General features: G+C 37.6%; 1 protein-coding gene across 4 annotated transcripts in view; it reads right to left on the bottom strand.

The window, feature by feature from the left end:
* Positions 1 to 24,057, bottom strand: part of PKP4 (plakophilin 4) — a 234,035-nt gene that overhangs the window by 102,414 nt on the left and 107,564 nt on the right. For all 4 annotated transcript variants that reach the window (XM_021703314.1, XM_044913652.1, XM_021703316.1 and 1 more), the window contains exon 3: positions 729 to 841. In XM_021703314.1, the coding sequence (XP_021558989.1) occupies positions 729 to 841 (113 nt within the window). The remainder of the gene's footprint in view (positions 1 to 728; positions 842 to 24,057) is intronic.

The following is a 24,057-nucleotide window of genomic DNA, read 5'->3' as shown; positions in this document are numbered from 1 at the left end:
CAGCTTATCAGCCTAATATTCTTAAATCCATAGCAACAATTAGCCAGAACGGAGGAACTACAGACAGCACTCTATTCACTAAGAAGGCTTTCTTGGCTAAGAGTAATAGATAATACTGACAAGTAGAACAATAACTATGTTAGAAATAACTAAAGAGACAAGTTACTGTTGGTACATACGTACATAGGAGTAAAGAAACCAAGCTTCAAATTGCAAGCAATAGAAGTTATTTTATGGTAGGCTTTACTAGAATATGTAATTAACAAGAAAGAAATCCACAAATAGGGTAAGTAGTGATTTCACCATTTGGTGCTTATGGCACTAATTTTTTATAATAATGATATTTTTAAATAGCTTAAGAGGCTATTTAAACACAAAACAATAATTCTGATTAAACGTGGCTTTTTTTCAGTAATATATTGGTTTTCAATTTATTATGTGAATACACTAAATTATTTCATCTAGTAATTATTTTGTATGGTAGTTTTACAGAGTTCTAGGAAAACTCAAGGTCAACTGAAGACATTTTTAAAAGCTACTTAAATGTTATCATTTAGAAATATTTCTTAGTTAAAAAAAATCAATATCAGGTTTTCAAAGTCAATTAGCCAATTAGAAAGGCAAGTTAATAATGACAACACTAAGAGAATCATTTGCTGCATCCAGGACAACTTAATAAGGCATGGAACTTGAAGGCATGTAAAAAGATAGAGCCGTTGGCCCTGTACCTGGTGCTGGCGATACTTGGGGATTCTGCTCCAAGCCTACATCTCTCTAGCTGACTGGCAACAATCTGCCTTTCCACTTCCAGTTCTCGGGTGAGTCGTTGAAACTGAAGCTCCTGTGATTCAAGGAAATAAAAGGCATATAAGGCGCCAAGACAGATATATATGTGAATGCATGTCACAGGAAACACAGGAACATACCCACAACATAGCACTGTATCTAGTGTGGCTTCGTGAAATTAAAAAGTTTTGGGTGGAATTGTGAGCCTAGATAGCCTACTGATTTGTACTTTTTTCAAACCGAAAGGCACTAGAATATTAGCTTTGTTTGGAATGGGAAACGTAGATATTTATTTGCTTTTCTGTCTGTTCTTCTAATTGAGGTTTGCAAACAGTACTTCTGCTACAGTGCTCTATTAAATGTAAGGTCTGCAGAGTCCTTGATGTGTCTACATCAGGTGCCCACCAACCAATGTAAGCTCTACAGCCTTAAGAGCTAATTTTTTTTATCCTTCATACTGTATTGAAAAAATGTAAATTCCCATGATGAGCATCACTTTATCATGTTTGATAGAGCCTTTAATTGTTAAGGAAAAATAAATCATTCCAACTCTACAGAAAAAGTCTTGCTATGTTTATCTACAATATAAGCAATAAAATTTTTTCTATTGTTATGAAATAACATGTTCATTGTTCATGTGTCACTGTGTGAAGGGAAGAAAAAAATAAAAGTCTGAGCCATAACATAGAATTTAAAATTGTATTTAAAAGCTGGGAAGATTGTTTAAAGAAATGATCTTATTCATTGTATGTCGCATTATGAAAGCAAGGAAGTTCTATCAAAGGAGAAGATGCTTTAACTTCATTTGTACTTATCTCATTGTTACCTTGACAAGATTCTAATTAATAGGAAGGATGCTATGCTATAAAACATCTATAGATCAAATCAAGTATACTCCAAAGGCTTTAAGCCACAAATAACACCTCAAGCTCCCCTGTGCCATATTATCTCCTTGCAAGTCTACTCAAAGCAAATGCCGGACTGTAAGTAGTTTAACTGGACAATGACCGCTAGTTCAAAATACCAGTCTATGAACCCTAAACCTAGAAACTAATCAGAAATAAAACTACCTTAAAAATTATTTATGACAATACATACATATTTGTTTGCCATGCAAAAACTTAGAACAATTTAATTGAAGTGTATTAGCTCCCTGTGGAATCAGGCAAACATGCCATTACTGACAGCGCAGGCTTTGTAAATTCTCCAAACTATTCTCAGAATAATTTTTAAGATACAGTCCCTGAACTCCTTACTGCTTTCTGATACTGAGAATACTTTTCTAATGAGTCCAGCTTGTGTGGGTATATAGGGCATGGCCTGAATGAATAATACTTGGCTCAAAAATGCTGTACAATATGATCAAAGTGGGACGCTTCCTACCTCTGCTGAACATTTCCTAGACCTCTGTTCTTAATAAATGTTTAGCAACGAAAGACTAGAGAGAGAATAACTGTACAACATTCAGTATCAGGCTAAGATAATTGATTTTAAGGGCAAATAGTCTTATGCTTATCTCACATTTGGTCTTACTTTGCCCTTAAACAACATCCAATTTCTTGTGACACACTTCCATTCTTTCAATTTTACTCAACTGTTTGTTATACACTCTTATCCCAGAAGACTGGCTGCTTGTATCAAGTTGGGCCAGAAAAGGACCATCTGTGAATACAAAAATATTCTCAGAGCCATCACACTACCTTTGTGTTCTGAGTTCAGTGGGTACTAGGGATGGAGGGCTGCTGTGTTTTCTTCACTTGGGATGGCCAAAAGTTACCATGGTAGGATTAAAGTATGTTTCAAATTAGAACAGAAAAAAATTTTCATTCATACAAAAAAATTCCATTTCAGTGGATTTTTATCATGTTGGTGGCTGCCTATGACATTTTGAGCATTCTTTCAAGGGAATGGTTGGGAAATTTCCCACTTGAAGGCAGAAGTTGGAACTTACTGTCCCATAATTCCTTCCCTCAGAAGCAGAGATACGGTGACTGGCTCTGCCAAGAAGATGTCAGACTGTGACTCAGGTGCTAAAACTAAGACTCTGACATCAGAAAACACGAAGCTTATTTTCTTTCACCTTCTTGCTGCAATCCCTGCAACAGGCATCAGGGTTAAGCTCCTAATACAGAAATGACCTCCACACAAACTGCTATGTTGACGCTTAGTGGCAGCGTTGGTGGTTTCTTTATCTACCCAATTTTGTGGTGTTTCTGGAAGTTGAACCTCAAAGCTTGTTCTCCAGCCCTTGCTACAAACATGGGAATTGACAAATACTTGCTTAATAATGCCTTTTTCTACATAACTAGCCATGTCAGTCTCTGTTTCTTACAACTAGAAATCTTGACTGAAGCACCTATAGAAACCATTGATAGCAGTCGAGTTGCTAGGAGAATCAATGTACCCATGATGTAGCTACATTTTTCATTTAAAAATTGGGTAATTACTTCAACATTCATACAGACTGAGTAAAGTCTGCATTATATCACTACTGGCCATGGACCTAAAATATTTCACCAGCTACTTTTATCAAAATAATTCTGCCCATTATTTGCTCACACTTCTCATAAGCAGGATGTCATTAAAGCACTGAAAGCAGAATATCAGGAAGATGTAAAGCAGGGAATTTGTAAAGGTTACCTAATACCTGTGAATATTTATAAGGAAAACATATGTATACTTTGTTGCAAAATCATAAATATTATACCTACAAAACATAACTGGAACACCCATATGGGACTAGCACCAAGATGGGTGAGCAGGATATAAATATTTGACAAATGTGTCTCTACCAGCTTCTTAGACTGCCTGATGAGGAAGACAGTATTACATGGTCATATAAAAACACACCTAATCGTTTCTAAAACAACGCTCATTAAGATGATTACACAGAGATACCACCTATAAATTTAAAATTTATATTTTACCACACACTCTGGTTTAACCTTACATTGTAAAGGCGAATCCTTAAATCAGCATCCAAAACTGGTCATCTAAATTATAAGGGGACCCTATATTTGTTCTCCTTTGCGAAAACAAGGAAAATAATGTTAAAAGATTTGCCAATGATTTAGCATATGACAATTTCCTCTTAAATTCTGGCATACAAGACCATAAACAAACTTAGAGAGAAAGTCAAGGCTACTAATATGCTATAAAATGGAGTCTGTTCACATGTGTTTGAAAGCTTTTTTTTATGTTTACCTCATCTCTCTCAGGTAAATACACTGATAAATATTCTCTGACAGTGAGCCAAAGGAACAGAAGAAAAAAAACTTCATTTTCATGCTTTGTATGGTGGACAGAGCTGGGCAGGAAGCCCAAGGAAGGACTTGCTGCCCAGTTATCAGCCACCTCAGGGGCGCCTCAGCTGCAGAGAACCTCCTGGCTCAAGGGCATGCCCTCTGGGCAGGTTGCAGCCAGCCACTGATTGAGGTAGGTGTACAAAGGCAGGGCCCAGATTTGCTCCAGAGCTCCCTGTGGGCTGGGCCAGCCTGCAGAGTGTTTGAACTTCTCCTCTACTCAATCCTGCTTTTCCTTCCCCTCTCCTCCACAAGTGTCTATCTGTAATAAATACTCTGCACCCAAAATTCCACCTCACCCAACCTAAGTACTGTTTTTTGGCCTCCTTTTATATAAAGAGAGAAATTTTCTCTCTTGATTTTTAAATACCATGAGATACTTCGAATGCACAGAAAAAGTATGGACAATAACACAATGAGCTTTGGAGAAACTGACCCAGATATAGCAAATCTTAATGTTTTGCTACATTTGCTTCAGGTTTTTTGAGAAATAAAATATTACAGATATATTGAAACACCCTAGTTTCTCTCTCATGGATCCTATTTCTCTCGCTCCCTCTTCAGAAGAAACCATTAACCTGAATTTGGTGTTTAATATTCATGTGAATATTTTATAATTACTACTCCATATTTCCAGATCCATAGATGACTTATAGTATTGTCTTGCATGTTCACATAACTTACATCAGTGGTAATACTGTGCAGACTTGTGCAGATTGCTTTAATTATGATTTTGAGATATATCAGTATCAGTAGAACAGAACTCATTTATTTTCCTTTCTCAGCAGTATTCTACTGCACAGCTAGAGCGCAATGTATTTATATGTTCTCAACATGATGAATCCTTGGGTTGTTTCCAATTGTGTGCAATTATAAGCCTGCTGCCACATAAGCATCCTTGTACTCGTGCACGTGTGCCTGACTTTTCCACAGTAGAGACCTAGAAATGGAATTGCTGGGCTGAAGGTAATGCACATCTTTACTGGATAATGACTGTCACAATTATTTTCCCAGGCAGTTGTACCAATTTATATTCCAGTCAGCAGTATATAACAGAGTTCCAGTTTCTCCACGTTCTCATGGACATCAATTTGCATTTGGGGGCTTAAATCCCCACTTCCTTCTTTGGTAATTTGATAAATATAGGAAGCTATCATGCATTTGTTTTAATTTGTATTTCCCTGATAACCGACATCTTTTCATATGTTTATTGGTCATTTAGATTTTTGAAAATCATAGGTATCCTAAATTCTCACACGTGTAAGAATGTTTCCCTATTTCCAGCACCCAGGCTTGTCCTCTTCTGTGGGGCAAGTTTCTTATTACCCTTACACTAATGTAGTTTTGTAAAATTTTAGCTTTGGGCAAGGGATCTCCTGTTAGACTCCCCACCTTGGGCAGCCCTCAAATGGCAGGTAGCATGTCGCTGCCAAATGGCATGCTCAAGATCACCTAGGTTTGGCAGGTACCTTCAAGGTGAAAGCCAGGTTTACTTACTGCTTACTTAGTTTAAGATTCCCACTTTCATTTCAGTTTTGGTTTCTGTGAATTCTTTACTTTCCAGCTTAGCCCTGCTTTAAAAAACAAAAAACAAAAAACAATGCAAAACATTTTACTCAGCATATTTAGTTTCCTTCAGGGAAAGGAATGGCTAGGGTATGTCAGAAATTAGAGTCTTAATAGATTTTTCATATTTTCTCTTAGCTACTCTGAAGTACATTCAGGGGGAAGTTTCTCAGTATTATTTTCAACTCATTATTTCTCTATGTGCCCTGAGATTTTACTTGTTTTCCAATGACAATATTTTCCGTTTCTGAGACTTCTAGTTAGTTCTTTATCATACATATCCACATGTTCCTGCTGCTCACTGGCAGTGAAATCTCTGTCTTATTCCCTTCTTATTTAGGTTTACCTTTCTTTACCTAAACTTCCAGGCACCTCAGTCCTCAATGAGGCCTTGAATTGGTGATTCAGTGTTCCTTTCAAACAAACACTGTGGATCCTGCACATTTAGTCACGAGGCTATTGTCTACTTCTTCTGGTTTCCAGAAGCCCCAGGAAGCTTTTAGCATTAGGTACTTCCACTCTCATCTTCTTTAATAAGCAGGAAGAGCTCCACCTTAGCTTCAAGGACACGGCTGTTGGCACTGAAAACAGGGCAGAGCTTATTCTCCTGTGGCTTCCTAGTCTCTCTCAAACCCTTCTTAAGTCCTCACTGATGGCCAGTAGTGACATTATCTCCTGACCCTTTTCAACTGTGCCCTATGGAAGCCTCACTCCAGTTTGCAAATTCTCTCCTTATAAACTCTTCATTATTTACTCAGAATATTCTCCACCGCTTGGTTACTAAGAAGACTCAAAAGTTTTTAAGTGAAATGTAGTTTCCTGAAAATATTGCTTTTTCTGCCCCTTTCTCTCTGGTAAAGACTATACATTCTTCACAGCCCATACCGGAAGTACCAAAAAGTCCTGCCTCCTCACTCTCTCTACTTATTCGCATAAAATTGTTTATAATATTCCTCATTGTCGTCATGCCAGGTAAGATCTGGAATCACATTCCCTCTTACATTCCTGATGTTAGTATGTCGTGTTCTTTTTTCCTTAACTGATAAAAACCATTATTCTTCTAAATATGTGCAAAAGCTCATTGTGCTTTGCGGCCCATGCAGTCCAACTACGGTTGCCCATTTGCATCACTATTACCTATTTTCTTCTAGTTATTCTGATTTACTGCTTCAGGAGCAGCTACCATAGTTATTACTGCTGTGATGATGACAATTAAGAAAGAGCAGTGGGGATCATAGCAGGCCATGAGCGATGATACCCCAACTTCCTTCCTGTCCCCACACTCAACTAATCTTCAGTTCTCTTCCAGACTTAGTGGAGGGAGTGGCCCCTTCCTGTCTACGTACGGCTAGCCTCTCCACACCCTCTGGCCTCCTCCAGGATTTTGCTTCTTTTTCCTGACTCTTCAGTGTTTCCTCTCAGTTTAAGGCTCAAATGTTTCTCATCAGAAAGCATCTTCTTGATCTCAGGACTCCTCAATCTCTGCTTCCTTCCCCTTTGACCTATACTATCTTTTGCCAAATATTTTTCTTTAAATTGACTCGTTTTGAAAACACAGTGTCTTGGATATTAAAATAATTAAAATCCTGGTTTCTAAAGCTTTTTATAATTTTCTTAATATAAATTAAAATACACAAAAAGTTTTAAAGAGGTGTATCTGTGTACTAAAAATCATTTTACATCAGCAGAACATGTACAACACACCACGGGTCAACATGCCTTTCCATGCCTATAAATCTCAGCGGGAAGTACTGAGTACTGGTTATACTGAAAGAAGAAAACGGACATGGTCATTATGTGGTGCAATCAGTGGTGAAGCAAGAAAGCATTTTTATTTCAATCATTTTTGCTTAAAAATCTTCCAAAAAATAATTTATTTTTCTGCCTTGGTATGCTGAAAGAAAATTTTATATCACTAAGAGATTAATTATCACCAAATAGCATGTTAGATTTTTAAAGTACATAGGTTTGTGCTGGATAGGTCCTGCTCTCAGGATATACTAGAGCATTTTTTTCCTCTTTCTCATCTTCAAAATATGAGCAAATTATGGTCATGATCATACCTTTGAGGATCTTGAGCTAGGCCTAGGGAACTATTTTTTTTTTTTTAAAGATTTTATTTATTTATTCATGAGAGAGAGAGAGAGAGAGAGGCAGAGGCAGAGGGAGAAGCAGGCTCCCTGCAGAGCAGGGAGCCCAATGCGGGACTCGATCCCAGGACCCTGGGATCATGACCTGAGCCGAAGGTAGCCGCTTAACCAGCTGAGCCACCCAGGCGTCCCCCTAGGGAACTATTTTAAAAATGATTATTTAAGAATAAGAAATCCTCAAAAACATCCTAAATGCTGTTCTTTAATCTAGGCTGGTACTAAAAGCAAAGGAGCCACATTTTCAAAGGATCCTTGAACTTCTCAGCCTCCAAATAACTAGTCAGGAAGGTAGAGGAGATTAAATGTCCTGACTTTCTTTCACAGTTTAATAACTGACAAATCATTAGAAGGTCTACTTGGCAGTCCCTAATTCGTGTATAATTAATTATTATTAACAAAGGGAATTAGTCAGTACAAGGGAGATGGACATGATATCCCTTGTACTGGCTAATTCCCTTTGTTAAAAGGAAATTCAAAATTAAAAAGACTTAAACAACAAACACTGCCTTTCTCAAACTGTGTTATGAGAACATCAGTGTCTCATAAAATATGCCCTGAAAGGAACGGGTTCCAGGTCAACAAGGTTTGGGAAATGCTGCCCAGAAGATTCCAAATCTTGGAGATTCATGGTAACACTAGCATATTAAAAGTTCTGAGAAGTTTACCAATAGGAAATCAGCTTACCTTTGTATAACCTAGTGATTCTTTGATTTACTGAGACTAAGCACACTTTTTCTTTTTCAAGGAACAACTATTAACGTCTCAAGAAAACAATACCATCTTGCAGAACACAACTTAGGCAATACTGAAAAATAAAGCTCTTTTATTGTAATAAATTTTATCTTGAAGTAATGAATTTTATACACTGGAACACAAAATTTTATTTAGTTTTGTCCAGACAGAATATTTACAAAAGGCAGGGCACCACAAAGGGTTAACCTTCAAATGGAAACTGCTGACCTCATCCCACTCTGAAGATATGAAGGGTACATCTGATTAGGACACCTCTGCTGGACTATGCCCTCTACTATGCCCATTGCTTCTTACATTATAGATCTTGTTTAAGATAAAAGAAAAATACAAGATATAAATTACCCGTCTGATTTTTTGTTATACTAGCTAACATTCCAACAAGGATGAGCAACAGTAAGATCTTTATTGTTTTATCCTACCAAATCACACAAGATTATACCAGGTTCTAGCTTCGATATCTCATCCTTCAGTTTTAATGAAGCAGAGAGAAAACAGCGAAGTTTACCTCTAAATTTTTATTCTAAAGCTCAGGCTCATATCTGTAACACTGTCACCAAAGCTCCTTTACTAGAAATCAAAATAAAGGAAGGGAAGTTTACATTAAAACACACAAGGAAAGCTTTTTGCCTAGAACCAGGTGCAGATGAGAACATCAAGGTAAACAGGTAAAAGTCCAAGCATTTTTTATAGCACCACTGATGGCTTTTAAAAAAACTGTCGCCTTAATGCTAACTCACTGTCATGGTCTTCAATCTCTCACCTGGCAATCTGACCATCACACAGGTTCATACACACTGGTGATATACAAATTCATTATCTCTAGTCAGATTCAATGTTTGGCTAAGTGGCGGTACCTGAAGATGTGTCCTCCATTCTGCTATACCTCCCCGCCTCCTGTGTTTTTTCTCTACTGCGGTGGTTCTCAAAGTGTGTACCTTGAACCAGCAGCATTAGCATCAATACTACCTGGAAACTTCTTTGAATCAGAAGGGGTAGGGCCCAGCCACCTGTGCTTGAACAAGTCCTCCAGGAGATTCTCATGCACGCAGAACTTCAAGGACCAGTGTCCTACACCCTTCTCCTCTCACACAGGCTCAAACCATAAGTGTTTTTACCATTTCCTTCCTTTCTCTTACTCCCCATACTTCTCATGGTAAACGCTTTCCTAAATGCTGTCACTCCACCTTTCTAACATGGGTTGAGTCCATTCCCTTCCCCACCATTCCTGCCATTCCCCCTAATTCAGGCTCACATTAACTTTGGACTAATGCAGTAACCCCTCTCTCAGTCTTCCCCCCACCATGGTGGTCAAAGGCCTTGCCTCTGCTTTTCACAGTTTTCCTAGCTGTATCTGTTGAAAGCACAATTCTAATCATCAATAATCTCTATCTTATACTGAGAGCTGTCTGGGCTCCAGGCTCTCTGCTAAGTGCTTTAAATGCACTACTTGGTTAACTCCCCATTCAGCCAGCAAAGTAGTCAGGGTTACCCTCATTCCATAGAGGGCTGACTTGCCTCAGGTCATTCAAAACCAGGATCTGAAATCAAATGAGCCTGACTCTTAATTCCATAGTGTTAACCATTGTGCACCATAACCTTCCTACCCCACCCATAATGGAACTTATGAAGTCAACTCAGCTGTATTTTAAGACCCAAGGTAGTGTGCCCTCCTGCTCCCGACCTCAGCCAAATACAAAACAAAAATGTTTTGCTGTCACTCTCTCTCATGCACCTAGACTGAACTATTTATGGTTTTTTAATACATACCACTCAAAGCTTTTTCTCATGTTGTTCCATAACCCTGAAATATTACCCTGCCATGAATGCCCACAAACCTTTATCTAGCCCTTGGGCAAAGTGCTTGGCCCATTACATGTACTCAATACCAAGCTGGATTCTTCTTGAAGAAGAGTGGAATCTATTTCATTAATCTCAGTATCCCTCTAGCTCCCTGCAAAAGCAAAACAAGAAAACCCTAATTCATTCAGGGTGAACTGTGTACAGCACATTTGATTTGTATTTATAACTGATTGCATAAATTTTTAAACTAACTGATTCCTGAGTATTTGTACCAGAGACAGCCATAATATATTATGGTTGATCCTTTTTTAGGCTCTTAAAGCATTTCGGATATGATAATGATCATATCCTTACAATGTAGGTAATCAATGGTACAAAATAATGTTCTACTTTTATTTAAAGTCATAGGGATATGTGAGGGCAGAGCGGGGACTAGAACCCGGGTTTCCCATAATTTTGTTGACTGCTCTTTTAACAAACCAGTTTTTTTTTTTTTTTTTAAGATTTTATTTACTTACTTGCGAGAGAGAGAGAGAGAGAGAGAGAGTGAGAGCGAGCACAAGTAGGTGGGAGCAGCAGGCAGAGGGAGAAGCCGATGGGTAAGGAGTCTGATGCGGGACTCAATCCCAGGACCCTGGGGACATGACCTGAGCCAAAGGCAGATGCTTAACTGATTGAGCCACCCATGTGTCCCAACAAATTAGCTCTATCAGAAATTTCCTATTATTCATGGTGACATGGGCAAATTAAGGTTTTGTTTTTTAAAATAACTAATATGCGCATTTCAGTGACACTGTGATTTATTGCCATTAATATGCTTATCTTATGCCATGCTTACTTCTCCCCATCCCACAATTGCTTATATCTACTTCTACCTTCTGAATTCTCTGATCTCACAGGCTTCATACCCTGGCTTTCAGAAAATGAGGAGTTTCCCAGGGGCGGCACACCATTTTTAAAAACCTGCCCACCAAGTGACAGACATTTTAAGTTGCTGAACTAGGAATGCCTTCTTTTATTTCCATTTATTTTCTCTCCTAAAAAGCAGAATATATATGTGTGTGTGTACTTGTAAATATAAATAATTCTAGTTGTCTTCTATTAGTTGAGGTTTTACTACTACTTAAAATTATGTATACTTAGAGAAATCCTAGTAGTAAAATGCATATTGAGGAAGGGTGACCACATGGGAAACGGATACCTGGAGCCAGTGTCCGTTGCATGGGACAGTAACTGTTGTCATTTTTCCAACAAGGTAAGTTATTTGGTAGAATTAATGTCAAAAACACAAGGAAATTTTTCCTTAAAATGTAATACCTTGAAAATTTTATTAGCCATTACTTTAAAGTTAAGAAATTATGAAAAATAATAACTTATCTGGTTTTCTAGTACATAAATATTTCAAAATTAGTAAGATCAATGATGCGTATCACATAATGTTAGATGCTTATTTGAGAGTTAATTGACTGCACAGTAGATGATAATAACGCAAATAAATCATTTACGGAAATAGAAAACTGAGAAAAATAAATGACCAATCTTCCACTTTCTCCATGTGGACTGGTTATAGCAAGCATAGCAAAACCCATAAAAGTGGTAAAAGAAACAAAGGCTAAATTTAATCTTCCTTTCTTCAATAGGTCTAATAAGTAGCACTAGGGAATAAGGTTAATTTAAAAAATGATTAATTTAAGATTTGGTTAGTAACTTAATGAAATGTAATGGGAAAAGGAAACAAATACCAACCAGCACAGGTAGATCTTTTCTTATGATGATATTTTTTTATTTTTATTTTTATTTTTATTTTTTTTTTTTTTTTAAAGATTTTATTTATTTATTTGAGAGAGAGAGAATGAGAGACAGAGAGCATGAGAGGGAGGAGGGTCAGAGGGAGAAGCAGACTCCCTGCTGAGCAGGGAGCCCGATGCGGGACTCGATCCCGGGACTCCAGGATCACGACCTGAGCTGAAGGCAGTCGCTTAACCAACTGAGCCACCCAGGCGCCCCATGATGATATTTTTTTAATTACTAAGCTTATTTTATAGTTGTTCTTTCTGTTTTGCAGATATTTTATGGCTAAAGTGTGTGGGCAATTAGTAGAATTAGAATGTACATTTAATGGCTGGGCCCTAGCCAATTAAATGGTTCCTTGTGAAGGCTTGTTATCCAGCTCAAGAGGTATAAGAGGCATTCAACTTTTTTTGTCTTCTGAACTTTTTATTTTTACATTTTATCTGTATGGCTCCGCTAACATCATCTTTCCTTTCTAAACCTCCATAACTTGTCCTGGGATTCTTGAGATATAAGGTTAAGAAAATCAACGTATTATTGATAACCATAGGATATATCTAACCTACAAAGAACACTAAAGCCTCAGGTCAGAACTGGGGCATGTCTAGCTATAGGCTGAGTCCCACCTCAATGTGGCTGTGTCCAGACTCATGCCCACTGCAGTCTTCAGGTTCACAGTGTGCCTCCTTGTCTTTCTACATGCCAGGTCTCTCTTTCTCTGCCTCTCCTGCTTTGTCCTCTGACACACTGCTTCTTCCACTGGTTAGCTATATAAAAAGCAATTTTCATTTACTCTTTGTTACCCTTATTTAATAGCTGTATTTCCCCCACTTACCTAAAAAAGCAAAGTTACATGCTGTTGCTTTTTACTTGTGTTAAGTCTATGGCTCTCATTAGAAAAAAAGATAAAAAAGAGACATGTTTTTAGGAAAAAACGTACCAGATTTGAATGTTATTTTTATTGTTCAGATTAATATATTTATCTGAAAGAATCATTAAATTACCACATTTAGAATTCTTTTTCTCTTGTATATAATATATACTCATGAAGAAATAAACCTGCTTAGGTTTTGAACAGTACAATTTGATACTAACATCTTACTTCCTTATTTCTTGTTAAATCATAACACTAATAATAATACTAGGTATTGCTGAATGAACGCCAACTATGGGTCAGGCACTCTACATCTATTTTCTCTAATCCTTATAAAAGTACAGGCCACTACTGAGTTGAGCAATCTTATGGTGGGAGAGGCAAAATAAATGACTTGCTCAAGGTCACATAATTAATAAGTAAAGAACAGGAGTGGAATTCTATATTCTTGCTCCTTCCATTACAGGTAGCTGAAAAAATTGAGGTTGTCTCATTTTCTATTCCCGAAGGTTATATTTAGAACTGTAATAGATTTTCCTGTTTCAAAACTTTCTTCTCAAATCAAATAAAGCCCTGCAATGTAATAAGAATTAAAGAGCCAGATGCTAGTATATATGGCAACTTCCTAATTATGACAAAGGTAGAATTTCATTCAATGAGAAAAGAACTGCTGGTATAATTAGAGAAAACAAAGCTAGATTACTACCTCAAACTGCACGTGTGTGCACATGCAGCCACCTCCCCCACACATCCTATAACCAATGTAGAAAAACCCCCAATTATGTAAAGATAAACTAGGAGAATATGTTTATAATCTTAGGATGATAGAGACCTCCATAAGAAGACAAGCAACCCCAAAATCATAAGGAATAAGATAGGAATATTTAACTACATAAAAATAAAACTTCATATGCCAAAATATCATGCAAACAAAGTCAAATGACCAGAAACAAGAGAAATGATATTTCTAATATATAACAGGTATTTAAAATCTCATATAAACAAATTTTACAAAAACATAGTATAATTAGGCAAAGGGTATCAAACAAAACAAGTGGCCGAAGATGAAATGTAAATGTTAATTAAAATATTGGAAAAAAACTGCTCAATTTCATTCATTAGGAGAAAGAAAATCAAGTAACAATGAGATGTCATTTTCATCATATTAGCAAACATTTTTAAAAAAGATTTATATATTTATTTGAGAAAGAGCATGCACAAGTGAGGTGAGGGGGCAGAGGGAGAGAATCTTTAAGCACACTCCACACTGAGCACAGAGCCCTACGGGGGGCTCGATCCCACCACCCATGAGATCATGATCCGAGCCAAAACCAAGAGTTGGAGGCTAACCCACTGAGCCACCCAGGTGCCCCATATAAGTAAACATTTTAAAAGTGGGAACATCCAGAGCTGGGGAGAAGCCAGGTAAAAAGGTACTTGCACCTACTACTCATGTTAGCGTGATTTGCTACAACCCTTTTGGAAAACAACCAGATAACATCTATTAAAATGAAAAATACATGTTCCCCATGACCTTGCAATTCTACTTCTGGATATCTACTCTACAGAAATAAAAACCACCACATATATGAAATATTAAGTGCAGCACTGTTAGAAACAATTTGAATGTATATCTACATGGCAATATTTTAACAAACTATGGAATCTCCACATTACATACATGTAATGACTAAAATTAGTTATTAAAAAGAATAAGCTGAAACTTTATCTGCTGCCTCAGAAAAAACACTATACATGATTAAGTGAAAAAATCAGTTGGAGAACTGATTAAAACACACAAAAATACTACAATAAAAAATACTCCATGAGTTGGTCTGAGCATGGAGAAAACTGTGATAGAAATGTAGCAGGTCAGTAAAATTGGTAACTTCAGGAGGGTAGGACTGAGAAAGGGATGGAGATACTATTTACATTTTTATCTTTATATTTATACTGTTTCACTTTTTACAACTGGCATGGGACTTCTTGAATTAAAATCTAATTCAGAAAATTAAGAAAGAAAAGAAGGCTAAAGAAATGAAATATTATTGGGGCTACTGGGTGGCTCAGTTGGTTGAGCGTCCTGCTCTTAATTTTGGCTCAGGTCATGATCTCAGGGTTGTGGGATCAAGTCCTGCGTCAGGCTCCTCGCTCGGCATAGAGTGTGCTTAAGATTCACTCTCTCCCTTTCCCCTTGCCCCGCCCACTCTCTCTTTCTAAAATAAATAAATAAATCTTAAAAAAAAAAAAAAAAAGCAGCAGCAAGAAAGAAATGAAGTATTGTTTGAATACTACCAGGACAGACCCTGTTTAAGGAATAGTCTAATTCCTGGAAAACAGTATTCTGACTGAGAGGAGAACTGTTATTTTTGCTTTTTTTGAAGATTAAAGTACTCTACGGGGTTCAATAATATTCTAATGACCTATAAAGGTCCGTTCTAACGATGAGTAATAGGACTTAGCACGCTTAGAGTGTGCAGCACTGGTAAGGGTACGGAGAAAAGGTGCTGTGAGAATGTGAATGGGTGCAAACTCTTGGAGGGTAATTTAACAATATCTAAAAAAATAAAAAATGTAGCTACCCATTGGCCCACCAGTTCAAAGGCTGAAACTCTGGCTATACTTGGAAAAGTACACAAAACCAACCAAATAAAACTGGAAACAATCTAACAGCCATCAATGAGGAATTGATTAAATATGTTACATACATCTATATTAATAGAACTGCATGCAATCCTAGAAAGGATTTAAGTAAATCCACATGCATTAATGTGGGGAATAATCTCCAAGAAAGATTATTCAGGAAAGGAGAGCCAGGCAGTTGTTTTTCCTTTTTCTTTCTTTTTTTTAAAAACTATTTATTTATTTATTTGACAGAGAGAGACAGTGAGTGAAGGAACACAAGCAGGGGGAGTGGGAGAGGGAGAAGCAGGCTTCCCGCCAAGCAGGGAGCCTGATGCGGGGCTCAATCCCAGGACCCTGGGATCATGACCGGAGCCGAAGGCAGACGCTTAACGACTGAGCCACCCAGGCGCCCCCAGGCAGTTGTTTTTCTAAAGACTTACTTTTTGCTAGAGTCTGCAGAAAATTTTTTTCTTGACATATACTCAAGAAACTTAATTTTGGGGAAAGTGTTAATGGTTGGGAAAGGGAACCCTACATTTGTAGGATGGCTTACTTTCAATTTTATACTTTTTTGAATATTTAATTTCTCTTAGCTTGGGGTTTCACTTGGTATTACTTGTATAAATAAAATAGAATTAGAGTTGTCTATTCATGTAAAACCACACCAAGATGTTAATTTTCACGATTAATTAAATGTTCCAATTTTGACCTATTAAAGAAGGCAATGTTTTAAGAATTAGTTTTCATGAAGGGTGTGAAATACATGACAACAGTATTATCTTATTTGAAAATATATGATGTATAATGAATTGACTGATCTAATGGATTCCACTATATATATTTCTCTTGAAACTCCGCAGGACTCTTTAATAAAGAATTGGTACCTTTAGAGGGGCGCCTGGGAGAAAGGTGCTTCTCAGCTTGCTCTATGGTTTTAATTAATTTTCTTCCATAAATTGCTAATAAGGAAGAAAAGAGCAACTTATGGTCAGTGTAACCATAAAATTAAATTTATACAATTTTCCTTATAAATTGTATATGTCAACATAAATTTTGGAAATAAAACATGAAAGAGGATGCTACACTTAACTTTACATCTTAGATAATTTTAGGGCCAAATCACTTAGGTACTATATACCAAGTGGTAAATTTTTCATTTGATAAACTAAAAATATTAATAGTTTGAAATAGTCATTTTATGGTAGTAAAATGTTTTTTTAAAATAGTTATTACTTACATATACATTTATAGTCTTTTTTATTGTGATAAAATCTAGATAGTATAAAACTACCATTTCAACAATTTTTAAGTGTGTAGTTCAGTGGCAGTAAGTATAGTCACACTGCTGGACAACTATCACCTCCATCCATATCCAGAACTTTTTTGTCTTCCCAAACTGAAACTCTGTGCCTATTAAATAATAATTCCTAATTCTTCCTCCAACCAGCCCGTCAACCAAGATTCATTTTCTGTCTCTATGAATTGGACTACTCTAGGTATCTCACTTAAGTGGAATCACACAATATTTGTCCTTTTGTGACTGGCTTATATCATTTAATATAATGTTTTCAAGTTTCATCTGTTGCAGCATTCATCAGAATTTCCTTTCTATTTAAGGCTGAAAATGTTCTATTGTATGTTTATACCAATACCTTTTGTTTATACATTCATTGTTGATGGATACTTGCGTTACTTCTATATATTTTTAAAAATCCAAAATTCTACATCAATTAAAGCCAAATTCTGCAACAAAAAGTATCTTGAAATTCACATTTCTATTTTTTTTTTACTAGTTTCTTCTGTCCAAGATTCTATTAACTTTCACAAAATTCAGTAGTGAAAGGCTTTATCTACAAGGATAAAACCAGTATTACGGCTTTTTCTTCTGTAATTAGAAGACTGATTTGGTTAAATATTCATTTGTTTAAACTCTGAGTGCCTACTAAGTGACAGGCACTATGGTGGGCAGAAAGGAAGTGAGAGGAAGAAGACGGAAGAAGAGGCAGAGAGTATGAGTGCCTGAATTTCACAATCGGCCCCAGGAGGTCTGTGTGGGAGCCCCAGGAGCAGAGTGGACAAACTCTGACATGAAGTTTCTCTTCATGACAATGAGAAATTGGATTATAACATTCAAGCTGAAATGTCAAAATAACCCCCCACTTTAAGATGCCAAATAAAATTATGTACCTAGAAAGCTAGTGAACATGAAAAGCTGTGTGGTGCTGATGAGACCATGTGGTTTGGCATCCATTTCCTGGTTGCCTGGTACAAGAAGGCAAACACCATCTGCCTCACTAGCTGTTGGGACCATCAAAAGACCTAAGGTGTGTGAAAGCTTTCATGAATTTTCATGTTCCAAAAAAAACTTCTAATCACAGATTTTGGTACTGATATCCTAGAGCAGGAGTTGGCAAATGTTTTCTATAAAGGGCCGGATAGGGGCGCATGGGTGGCTCAGTGGCTTGAGCATCTGACTCTTGGTTTCGGCTCAGGTCATGATCTCACCGTTCTGGGATGGAGCCCTGCGTTGGGCTCCGCACTCAGCGGGGAATGTGCTTCAAGATTCTCTCGCTCTCTCTGCCCCCCCCCCCCCACTCCGCCCCACTCTCTCACTCTCTCTCAAATAAATCTTTAATAAAAAAGGGGCCAGAGAGTAATATTCTAGGCTTTGCTGACAGTGAGCGATGTTTCTGTCACAACTAGCCACCACTGTCCTGGTAGTATGACAGGAGCCAGAGAAAGTAACATAAAATGAGTGTGATTGTTCTTACTTATGGACACTGAAATTTGAATTTCATCTAATTTTCAAATGTCATGAAATATTCTTCTGATTATTTTTAAACTGCTAAAAAATGTAAAAAAACCTCTTTGCTTGTAGGCTATACAAAAAACGAAACAAACAAACAAAAAACCAAAAACAGGTAGAGGGCCAGATTTGGCCATCCCAGACCCTAGAATTTAAAACAAAGAAGGAAGGATTATAGGGTTGGGAGTCCAACCTAGATCTGAATCTAGGCTCTATCACTTACCAGCTGTATAATAGTAGACAAATCACTTTAACATTTATAATCCCCAGTTTAATCATCTGTTAAATGGGGATTAACACCCACATCACATAGAAGCTGATGTGAGTATATGAACAAGATGCTAAAGGCTGTGTAAACTGTCAAACTGTTTTTAAAGAATTAGGCGTTGTATAAAGTAAAAATATACATTACAAAAATGTACCATATTCTCCTCTGAGGAATATTTGCCAAAAAATTGGGAATATATTTTCAATTCCTAAGAAGAGGAAAAAATGAAGTAATTTGGACCAAAGACAGATGTCTTGGATTCCATTTTTACTTAGCTGTTGGCATTGTACAATGTTATTACAACACTCAGTTAATAATTTATCTTTCTTTCATCTGATCGTATTCTGTTCTCAATAGTTCTGCTTTGTCATTTTTTTGTTCTCTCCTCTTAATCTTCATTTAAGAGGATCCAATATTATATATATAAAATCATAAGAGGAAAGCAGTGGCTGAAGCACCTTTCATAACAAATGACTGAGAGAAGAGAGGTTGCTTCTTGCTACTATCCTATGTTCTACTTTCGATTTCTTAAGTTTCAGAACAAGCAATCTTAGCAAATTTAGGGGCTCTCACAACTCACAAAATTAAAATGCATAATTTCTTTATATAGCCAGCTTAAAGATATCAAAATATCAATGCCAAAAAACAGTATGCAAATGGTGGGTAAATATATTAAGTTGTTCTTTAATATTCAGATAGTGAGTTAAGGCACAGAGCCTTTATTCAGTATCTTCTATCATCTTACCCCATTAAGAAATTCCTTAACTACACTTACTATGGTGATCATTTAACAATATATACATATACTGAATCATTATGTTGTACACCTGAAGCTAATATAATGTTTTATGTCAATTAAATCTCAAACTTTTTAAAAAGGAACTCCTTCCTTATGTCTATTTTAGGAACATTAAAAACAGGACTCTGAGAAACAAACTGAGGGTTCTAGAGGGGAGGGGGGTGGGGGGATGGGTTAGCCCGGTGATGGGTATTAAAGAGGGCACGTATTGAATGGAGCACTGGGTGTCATACACAAACAATGTATCATGGAACACTACATCAAAAACTGATGATGTAATGTACGGTGACTAACATAACGTAATAAAATAAAATTAAGGGGCGCCTGGGTGGCTCAGTCATTAAGCGTCTGTCTTCCGCTCGGGTCATGATACCAGGGTCCTGGGATCAAGCCCCACGAGCCCCACATCTGGCTCCCTGCTCAGCGGGAAGCCTGCTTCTCCCTCTCCCACTCCCCCTACTTGTGTTCCCTCTCTCGCTGTCTCTCTCTCTCTGTCAAATAAATAAAAAAAATCTTTAAAAAAAAGTTCAAACAAACAGTAGCTTTCCTCTTTTCTAAGGATATCTTGGCCAGTAATTTCCTTCCTTCCTTCCTCCCTTCCTACCTTCGTTCCTCCCTCCCTCCCTTCCAAAGATTTATTTATTTATTTATTTTAAAGATTTTATTTATTTATTTGACAGAGAGAGACACAGCGAGAGAGGGAATAGAAGCAGGGGGAGTAGGAGAGGGAGAAGCTGGCTTCCCATCGAGCAGGGAGCCCGATGAGGGACTCGATCCCAGGACCTGGAATCATGACCTGAGTCGAAGGCAGACGCTTAACGACTGAGCCACCCAGGCGCCCCTCATTTATTTATTTTAGAGAGAGAGCGCCAAGCAAGAGCTTGAGCTGGGGGAGGGACAGAGGGAGAGGGAAACAGCCTCCCTACCGAGTGCGGAGCCAGCCCCGGAGCCACCCAGGTGCCCCTCGGCCAGTACTTTTCATGCCAAAAGCTCATACCTCTAATGGACAGACATGAAAATATCAAGCTGAATTCTTTAGCTGTCTTCTCTCCTTCTAAAAGCAAGAAGTTGATATGGCAAGAGGATGCTTCCACTGAACTGAATGCTTAGTGCAAACGGTCAGCAGACTGTTAGGTTCGGTCAATGCTCCTACCCAGGGCCTTAGGCTCAGGTAAGCAGAGGCCAGCAGGCTGGTCTGCACCTGCCTCAGAGGGGCGTGCCATCAACCTCAGGTGCTAGGACCATGCCTACCTGCACATATCTGAGTAAGGATATGGAGACTGGGTCCCACTGGACAGACAGGATAACACAATTTGCTTCAGGAAACCTGAATCTACCAGCAGAGTGAATAAAAGGGCTATGGAGAGGACCACTACAGGCTATGGCTATTCCTCGCTCTCCTTGAATCTAAACCTAAATAATCAACTTAAATCAACATCTGTGACACTGATTTTTTTAAAATAATGTATGTATAATTAAAATGGAACATTATAACAGCACTAGGTAATGAACGTAAAGAATATCAAACAGTAGGTAAAAATACATGATTTGGCAAATCAGCATTTTCTCAGTAGTACACACAAGTTAATTTGAACACAGTGTCTCAGAACAGAACATACTTAGCTGGATGGATTTAACTTAAGAACCATGACATTTTCATTGCAAGCTGCAGGGCTGATGACTCCAAACCCAGCAGCCTTGCAACTCTAGGACAGTATACAGATGGGCTTGGATGTTTTCTGGCTCTCTATCCCATCTCATTCATAGGACTAAAATTTTTTATGACAGAATTATACCAAATTTTAACCATTCCCTTATATTTTGGCCTATGTTTTTAATAAGACTGTATCTGGCACAGATTCATTTTAAAGAGTTATAATGACACTAGGATAACTGTCTATTATTTATAAGGTATTTACCATGAACTAGACACTATACTAATGCTTTCTCTGCATATTATAAATGGTGAGTACAACCAATACCCAATGAATGGTCTCTATGTGCTAAGCACCTTATTTAATAATTTCTACAAGCACCCCATGAGCCCATGAGGTATGTATTATTATTCTCATTTTTGAATTGCAGGTCATAAGCGTCTAAGGTCACACACCTGGTAGGTGGCAGAGAAGGGATATGAAGTTAAGAGGTGTGACTCTAGAGTTGGTGCTCTTTATCACTGTCTTTCAGCCTCACACCATGACCCACAGAGTGTGGCAATGAAATTGATTTCAAGGTGGAGAGGGGAAGATAATAATCTCTGAAAAACAATACGAGTCTAGGTAATCCATCAAAGGTCTCACTGCCCAGTTTGTTACTTAACTCTGATGTGATCATCTCCTTCAATTTAATAACTGCAACTCATAAGCTCTTCTTTGGCATTATCTAAAGAAGATGGCACTACTAAATAGTCTGAATAGTTTGATGGTCTCAAACAACGAACACAGTTTCTCAAGTTTCAGGGAAGCTGCTGTGGATGGAGAAAATCTAGTTAGCAGTTTTCAGGGATGATCTTCTCCTGGTTTCCATCCGACAAACAGTGCCTTCTATGACATCCAGCTCACTTTACAGTGAGACAGTAAGGCCTTCAGTGGATCTTAAGACTCTTGGGATCATAAATAAAAACTCTTAAGTGCAAGTAGAATAAGAAGAGAGAGCCACCTTGCTTCATTTATCTATCTGGATTTCTCCATTCTGAGTTTTCTATGAGGATTTTTGTTTTTTAGCTCATTATTGTCAATATATCTGATTGAGAAAGAAGCTAAACAAGTCCCAGGTGAGAATGCACCATAGCAACAGGCTTGCTAAGAATTCTTCGGGGAGAATTTCACAGAAGTATTTGATTGCCTATTCACACTTCTTGATTACAACACACCGAGCTGTTAAACTAAATTGTATGTCATTAGTGTATTGAAGGAACTTTAAAAAATAAACTACCCTGTGTGAAGATATTTTTCACACATACATTCACATTGATATGTGTTTAATTGCACACAGCCTACTTCCCTTTTATTCGGAAAACAAGAGAGACATCATTTTTTTTTTTAAAGATTTTTTATTTTATTTTATTGAGAGAGAGCATGAGAGAGAGGAGGGTCAGAGAGAGAAGCAAACTCCCTGCTGAGCAGGGAGCCCGATGCAGGACTCGATCCTGGGACTCCAGGATCATGACCTGAGCCGAAGGCAGTCACCTAACCAACTGAGCCACCCAGGCGCCCCAAGAGAGACATCTTTAAACTATTTCAGAACTTGCCAATGTCACAGTGTAGTAATGTGATAAATAAGGCATTACTCTCTATCACAGGTAAATATTGAATTCTTATTCTGGTTCATAAATATTTGTTAAATCTTTCACTGTTATTATGACAGAATATAAATGTACTGTCCTTAGAATTTGATCAGGAGTATTACAGTGGCCAAAATAATTATAGAAAAAACAATCTGACATTAAAACAACCTCAGTCTCACAGATTTTACTGAGCCTATGGCTTAGCTGGGATAATACACTGATAACAACAACAACAACCAAAAAAAAAGGCTGCAAAGAAAAAAAGTAGTTTATGCCTGTGTATTATCACAGAATGTCAGCAACCCCACAAATAATGTCATGATCCAAAGCAAGACCAGGTGAAGATACAGATGGCATGGGCAAGACCCATCATAACCATCAGAAAATCAAAGCAAATCCAGATGAGTGTGAATTATTACCATCCATCTTCATGTCTAAATAGAACACATGTACTAGCTTTTCCCACAGTTAACTGTAAAAAGGGTCCTAGAGACAGAGTAAAACATTTTACAAACATTCAAATCAAGGACTGAAGCACATTCATGATGAGTTATTTTTACAACCAATTCTGTTACTTATGCTACTAGAAACACCCAATGGTGTGGGTCTAATCCAAATTATTTACATTTGGTTTTGCAATGCATGGTATAATGTTTCTGTGACAGACTTGCCTTTCTAATTACATTTTGCTCTATCATTAAAATCAGTTTACATGTCCTTAATATACACCTGCTGTTTGGGAAAGGTGGTGTCCCCGAAGCCTGCTGGGCAGAGGACAGCCAGCTCACAATTACAAATACACCAGACAGGCTCTAGAGAAGAAAGAAGTGGCCAAACAATCTCAAACCTTAATTACTTTATAAGCACTTAAAGTTTACTAAGATTGATATAAGTTACTTGTTTCTTTTCTTCCATTTTTGCTGATGTTTCATTTGACCTTCTTCTTAGAAGACTGGGAAGTACCTTAAACACCTAGAGCACAACTAGAAATTATCATTTCACTAAATAAACATGTACTGATATTTAAGTGATTAGACATGGTTTTTTTTTTTTTTTAAAGATTTTATTTATTTATTTGAGAGAGAGAGAATGAGAGAAGGAGAACACATGAGAGGGGATAGGGTCAGAGGACGAAGCAGACTCCCTGCCGAGCAGGGAGCCCGATGCGGGACTCGATCCAGGGACTCCAGGATCATGACCTGAGCCGAAGGCAGTCGCTTAACCAACTGAGCCACCCAGGCGCCCAAGACA

Source organism: Neomonachus schauinslandi, chromosome 3 (assembly GCF_002201575.2).
Source record: "Neomonachus schauinslandi chromosome 3, ASM220157v2, whole genome shotgun sequence".
Lineage (NCBI taxonomy): Eukaryota > Metazoa > Chordata > Mammalia > Carnivora > Phocidae > Neomonachus > Neomonachus schauinslandi.
This window is presented reverse-complemented; position numbering and strand designations above follow the sequence as displayed.